This window comes from Elephantulus edwardii, unplaced genomic scaffold (assembly GCF_000299155.1).
Source record: "Elephantulus edwardii isolate Elephantulus edwardi_28Jun2011 unplaced genomic scaffold, EleEdw1.0 scaffold00289, whole genome shotgun sequence".
NCBI lineage: Eukaryota > Metazoa > Chordata > Mammalia > Macroscelidea > Macroscelididae > Elephantulus > Elephantulus edwardii.
Window position 1 is genome coordinate 2,063,134 of NW_006400039.1, and position 5,804 is coordinate 2,068,937.

The window sequence follows — 5,804 nt, forward strand, 5'->3', positions numbered from 1 at the left end:
GGGCAGGGCCAGGTAGGGAAGAGGTGAGAGGTGGGGCCTTGAGGGTGTGACATGCAGGTGGCCGAGACAGTGGAGGGGGCGCTGTGCAAGTGAAGGCCGCAGTCTTGGGGGATGGAGTGAGGCCTTGAGGGGGAGGGCATGTGGGTAGGCTGTGTCAGACCAAGGGGTGAGAGGGATTAGTGAGGGGCGCGGCTATCTGGCCATGAGCCAGGAAGAGCGTTTGCCCAACAAACGTGACCTAGACAGTGTCCAGGCTGAAGGATCCACGCAGGCCAGAGGTCAAGGAGGGCAAAGCCATGCGGGACAAGGAGAAGAGGGGTGCGAGAAGGCTACGCCCTCACTCCCGCCCTGACTGCAGCAAGCTGCACGCTTTCATCTGGGACTCTGCTGTGCTGGAGTTCGAGGCCTCTCAGAAGTGCGACCTGGTGACCACAGGAGAGCTCTTCTTCCGCTCGGGCTTCGGCATCGGCATGCGTAAGGACAGCCCCTGGAAGCAGAACGTCTCGCTGTCCATCCTCAAGTGAGTCGGCCTGCGAGCCCCGGCTCCTGCCTCCCAGGCCTCAGCACAGACTGCGGCCACACTCACCTCTTCTCACCTCGGACTTGGCCCTTCCTTGGCTGCCCCACTCTGCTTCCCTGTCTCCCCTCCTCCCCAGCTCCCCACCCCCTGCAGTCTTGTCCACTCCAAGCAGCCCCCCAGAAGCACAGTTCTTCCCACCACTGTCCTGCCATCACCGGCCCCACCACAGCACCCCCATGTGTCACTGTCCCCCACTCCCGCTCACACCCCCTGCTTCCCAGGTCCCACGAGAATGGCTTCATGGAAGACTTAGATAAGACTTGGGTGCGGTATCAAGAGTGTGACTCTCGGAGCAACGCCCCTGCGACTCTCACCTTCGAGAACATGGCCGGTGAGCTGCCCGCCCTCACGGCCGCCTCTGACACCGAGGATGGGGCTGGGGGCGCTGAGACTTTGCTTTGGCTGCACAGGGGTCTTCATGCTGGTGGCCGGGGGCATCGTGGCAGGCATTTTCCTAATCTTCATCGAAATTGCATACAAACGGCATAAAGACGCCCGCCGGAAGCAGATGCAGCTGGCCTTTGCCGCGGTGAACGTGTGGAGGAAGAACCTGCAGGTAGGACAGGCCGCCCTCTGAGGCCTGGTGCCCGCGGCCCCGCCCGGCCCGGCCCTCCTCCAAGCCCGCAGGCTGTGGCACTGGCCCTGCCCCAGGCGAGAAGCCTGCAGGCTCACGGGCCTACGTGGGCAGGACTGGAGTTGGACCAGGGCCGGAGGGCAGCGGTGAGTGCTCCCGGGGCTCCAGAAGTGCTGGAGGGAGGGCTGCCTGGACGTGGCTGCCCTCTCCAACACAGGACTTGGGAGGCTGCAAGCCTTGTGCACGCTGCCACCGGACCCTTGGTCTTCAAAGTCGCCCCCTGGCGCCCATTCTGTAGGGAGGTTAACTGAGGCCGAGTCAGACAGGGGCCCACGTGTGTTCAGCGAGCACTTGATGGTTCCCTCCAATGCCCTCGCCCTTCGACACCCTCTGGGGCCCCTTCCCTTTGCTGTCATTGTGCTCTGTGACACCAGCCAATATGGGCCACTGAGTCCAGTGTCCCTGCCCATGTCCATGGGAATTGGCCCCCTGTGGAGTTGGCCGGAGCTGGCCACTTGGCCAGGGTCAACAGTGTCCCCACAGTCACATCTGGCTCAGTCCACTGCTTCTCTTTCTCCGGAACCTTCCCGGAGCTGGGTCCTGGACTGGACCCTTGGTGTCCCCAACCTGTGACATTGCTGTGGCCACAGTGAGGGCCAGGGGGGTTGGGTGCTGGAGCCCCCCATGCCTCTCTTCTGCCCATTCTTGCTCTTGGCCCACAGGTCCTTAGGGACCTGGTCCCTGCTACTCACAGGTGGGCATGAGGGCCACCGGAGCCACAGCCAGAGTCCCAGGAGCTGCCTCTGTCCACTTCCAATTCTGTCTCACCAACTGCCTTCACCCCCTCCTGTCTCTTGGTGTGCACCCCCTCTGGGGTCAGCAACCTCTGTGCAGAATGGCAGGGAGCCGCCTCCAGTCCTTGGAGGGTGCCAGCCCAGCACCACTCTCTACTGGGGACACCTGAGAGCCAGGGCTGCCCAGGAGCCAGGCCATGAGGTAGACCTCCCAAGAAGAGAGACAGCCAGGACTTCAAGCCCAGCCCCACCATGAGGAAGGCCAGGCAGAGACCAGGAGGAGACAAGGCCGCCCACATGGGCCTGGCCAGCAGCCCAGCAGCCCAGCACACACAGGGAGGCAGGCAGGAGTGAGGGCCCGAGCGGCCGGCCAGGCTGGGCAGCAGCCCCCGGAGCAGGCGAGGGCAGGGGTGGCCGCCCCCCTAGCCATCTAATCACTTATACATATTCATTTTAGGATAGAAAGAGTGGTAGAGCAGAGCCCGACCCTAAAAAGAAAGCCACATTTAGGGCTATCACCTCCACGCTGGCTTCCAGCTTCAAGAGACGTAGGTCCTCCAAAGACACGGTAAGGGGGCACCCTGGTCACACGTCTCCGACTCTTCTCGCCCACGCCCCCGTGTCTCCGTCCCCCCTGCGTCAGGCCTGCTCCCCCTCGTCACCCCACCCGCTGCTGCCCATCTCTCTCGAGCCGGCCCCTCGCCCACCACAGGGCGGCTCTCCCTCTATCTCCCTTTGCCCCCTCTCTCCCCGTACTCTGGCCATTCTCTGGCTACTTCCGCTCTGAGCCCTTGGTCCTGTCTCCCCCATGTGTCTCTCTGCCCTGGTCTGCCCGCCCCGCACCGTGCCATGACCACCACACGCCATCTGGAGCTGTGTCATGTTGTCAGTCAGTCAGCCAGTCCGCTGCCTCGCGGCCACACCAGCCCCAGAGGCCAGGGCTGCTCTTGGTTCCTCGCCTGCCGGGAGGTGCGCCGTCCCGGCCCTGATCTCCAGCTTCTCCTAGGGGAGCTGCCACCCTCCCTGCGACGTCCAGGAGGGGGTGGCTGTGACGTCCATCCCGTCCGTCTGTCTGGCCACTGGCCCTGCCCCCGACAACTGTGTCACCTGTCTCACCAGAGCCATGCGTGTTGCATCTTCCATGTGGTCTCTGTGTGGGCCGGGGGCTGGGGGCCGGGCCTGGGTCCCTCTGGGTGGATGGCTGGGGCCTGGAGTTGAGACCAGCCCCAGCCAAAGAGGGCTATCAGGGAGGGACAGGGTGGGAACAGGCTGAGCAGGGCCCCACAAGAATAGCAGCAATCCCAGAGGGTCTGAGCGCCCAGGGGCACAGGGAGATCCAGAGAGTGGCCCAGGAGGCGGGGGGGGGCCTTCAGGAGGAAACCAGTGCTCATCTTCTAACCAGCCATGCCCACCGGTCCCCACCAGAGCCCAGCCTATGACCTTGGAGCCTGAGCTCCGCCCCTTGACTCAGAGCAATTTCTCACTGCCCCTCACCCACACTCAGATCAGGCAACCCCCAAGGGGAAGCAGCCTTCCCAGGCCCCACCACCACCACTGGCATGTGGGAAGGAACCCCCCAGGAAGCCAGTGTAGAGCCAAGTCCAGTAGCAGTCTATGGTCTGGGCTACTGTCACCCCCACCTCCCCTGACCCAGAGCTGGACTCTGGGGCCACCCAGTGCACCAGAGAGGGTCCCTTGCAGAAATCCACTAGGCTGTCCCAAGAGGAACTTGTAACGCCTGAGGGTAGCATGGGGAGGGGATGGGCACAGTGTGAGGGCCCATGGGCCTGGAAGCAGGAGCCTCCAGGAGCAAGTGGGGTCAGCACAGGCTGAGACAGCCATAGCTGGGCATAGAAGAGAGTGGGCAGGCCTCTGCTTCTGGGAATGACAAAGGCCAAGCGTGGGAAGAGCTGAGGAATGAGGCCGATGGATCCCCAGCACATCAGAGCAGCAGAGCTTTGGGGCAGTGGCTAAAGGGGGCACAGAGTGACTTGTAAGCAATGGGCAGCTCTCAGGTGACATTGCTTGAGGCCCGGGGCCTGCCAGAGCAGACAGAGCCTCCTCAAAAGCCCACAGACAGCTCAGGGACCCTCACTGTGCCCCTCTGGGCCTCACTTCCAGGACTCCCACCCGAGCCCCCCTGGGCACCAGGGACCCGTCCTCCAGGGCCAGCCTGGCACCATGTGACATCTGGGCGGTGCCTGCAGGGTGACTGGGGGCACTGCCAGCTGGGGGGCTGGGCGGGGCAAGCAGCCCAGCCCCCACCCTGCCTCTGGGGCTGGGCGGCTGCTCAAGGGCGGCTGGGTGGGGGACTGGGTGGGCGGGGGCTCGGTCCGGCTGCTGAGACCCTCGGGCCCCGTCCTGAGGCTGGTCTGGGCCTGGGTGGCACTGGGCACTCAGGGCTGGCTGGGGTCCCTGGCGGCCGGCGGGGCCAGCAGTATTGATTGTTGGTTCTTATTTATAGAGCACCGGGGGTGGACGCGTCGCTTTGCAAAACCAAAAAGACACAGTGCTGCCGCGACGCGCTATTGAGAGGGAGGAGGGCCAGCTGCAGATGTGTGCCCGGCATAGGGAGAGCTGAGACGCCCTGCCTGCCCTCCTCTGCCCCCTCCCCCGCAGACAGACAGACAGACGGACGGGACAGCGGCCCGGCCCACGCACAGTCCCCGGAGCACGATGGGGTCAGGGGGAGGAGCACCCCCAGCCTCCCCCAGGCCGCGCCCACCCACCCACCTGCCGGTCAGCCGGCTGGTCAGTCCCCGTCCTGGCCCCACGAGTGCCCTCGAGCCTTGGGCTAACCGGCCGCCTTGTCTGTGTATTTCTATTTTACAGCAGTACCATCCCACTGGTATCACGGGGCCGCTCAACCTCTCAGATCCCTCGGTCAGCACCGTGGTGTGAGGCCCCGGAGCCGCCCGCCCGCCCGCCAGCCCACCCAGTTAGCCCGCCAAGGACACTGGTGGCCCTGCTGCTCGGGAAGGCCTGAGGGAAGCCCACCCGCCCCCAGAGACTGCCGCCCCGGCCTCCCGTCCATCTGTCCGCCTGGCCCCTGGCAGGCTGGCCCCTGCTGGACCGAGCGGACCCGAGCGGCGAGCAAGGGCCTGTGGCTGAGCCGGCTGGGCAGGGCCGCAGGGCGCTCCGCAGAGGCAAGGCCCGGGGCTCAAGCGCGGGAGAGGGGCCCCGCTGACACTGGGTACAGAGGCTGGAGTGGAGCCACAGCCGGACCCACCACCCCGCTGGCTGGGCCACCCGGTCCTCCAGCGCCTGCGCCCCTCCCTTCTTGCTGCACCCGACTCCCACCCCTTCGCCCCGTGCCCCCGCCGGCTCGCCCTGTCCCTCCCCGTCTTTGTCCTCTCTGTCTGGATTCCTGGCCAGCCGCAGCCGGAGGGCACTCTCAGGCTCCTCTCGGCGCCGGTTCTCATCTTCGGACTCCAGAAGGCCTAGCCCCCGCCACAGCCCAGGACAGCCAGCTCTCCTGGCCCCGCCCCTCGGCCCTGCCCGGCCACAGGCCCCTCGCTCGGGTGTGTGACCCGCCCACCTCCCTGTGCGGGCCCAGCCCTCCCGCGTCTTGGCCGCGGCTTCCCCCGAGCGCAGCCGCTGACCCTGTCTGCCCCCTGGGCCGTGACCCGCGTGCGCAGTGGTGTTGCCTAAAGGAATGTCACCAGATTTCTGTCTGTGCCCCTTGTTGACGCCTGCAGGGAGTATGTGGGGAGGGATGAGGGTGTTCTAGAGCTCCGCCAATGGATGGTCGTGCAGGGTGGGAGTGCCCTGGCTCCCGGTGACCCGCTCAGGCTTGGGCGGAGGGGCTCCCGCGTCCACGTCCCTGGTGGCGGGCTCCGCGTCCTGCGGTCTCCTG

General features: G+C 65.7%; 2 protein-coding genes across 9 annotated transcripts in view; one reads left to right on the forward strand and one right to left on the reverse strand.

Moving 5' to 3' along the window:
- Positions 1-5,161, forward strand: part of GRIN1 (glutamate receptor, ionotropic, N-methyl D-aspartate 1) — a 26,458-nt gene extending 21,297 nt beyond the window's left edge. For 2 of the 8 annotated variants that reach the window (XM_006900595.1, XM_006900597.1), the window contains 5 exons: positions 359-520; positions 802-911; positions 991-1,136; positions 2,406-2,516; positions 4,781-5,161. In XM_006900595.1, the coding sequence (XP_006900657.1) occupies positions 359-520; positions 802-911; positions 991-1,136; positions 2,406-2,516; positions 4,781-4,849 (598 nt within the window). In that variant the 3' untranslated portion in view covers positions 4,850-5,161. Of the gene's footprint in view, positions 1-358; positions 521-801; positions 912-990; positions 1,137-2,405; positions 2,517-4,412 lie in introns of all 8 variants that reach the window. The other 6 variants (XM_006900599.1, XM_006900601.1, XM_006900596.1 and 3 more) reach the window with 5 other exon arrangements.
- The window catches only part of LRRC26 (leucine rich repeat containing 26), a 2,001-nt gene continuing 1,084 nt past the window's right edge, over positions 4,888-5,804 (reverse strand). Inside the window, exons 3-4 of the mRNA XM_006900660.1 lie at positions 5,031-5,640; positions 4,888-4,930 (exon numbers count right to left, since the gene is read on the reverse strand). Of these exons, the coding sequence (XP_006900722.1) occupies positions 4,888-4,930; positions 5,031-5,640 (653 nt within the window). The remainder of the gene's footprint in view (positions 4,931-5,030; positions 5,641-5,804) is intronic.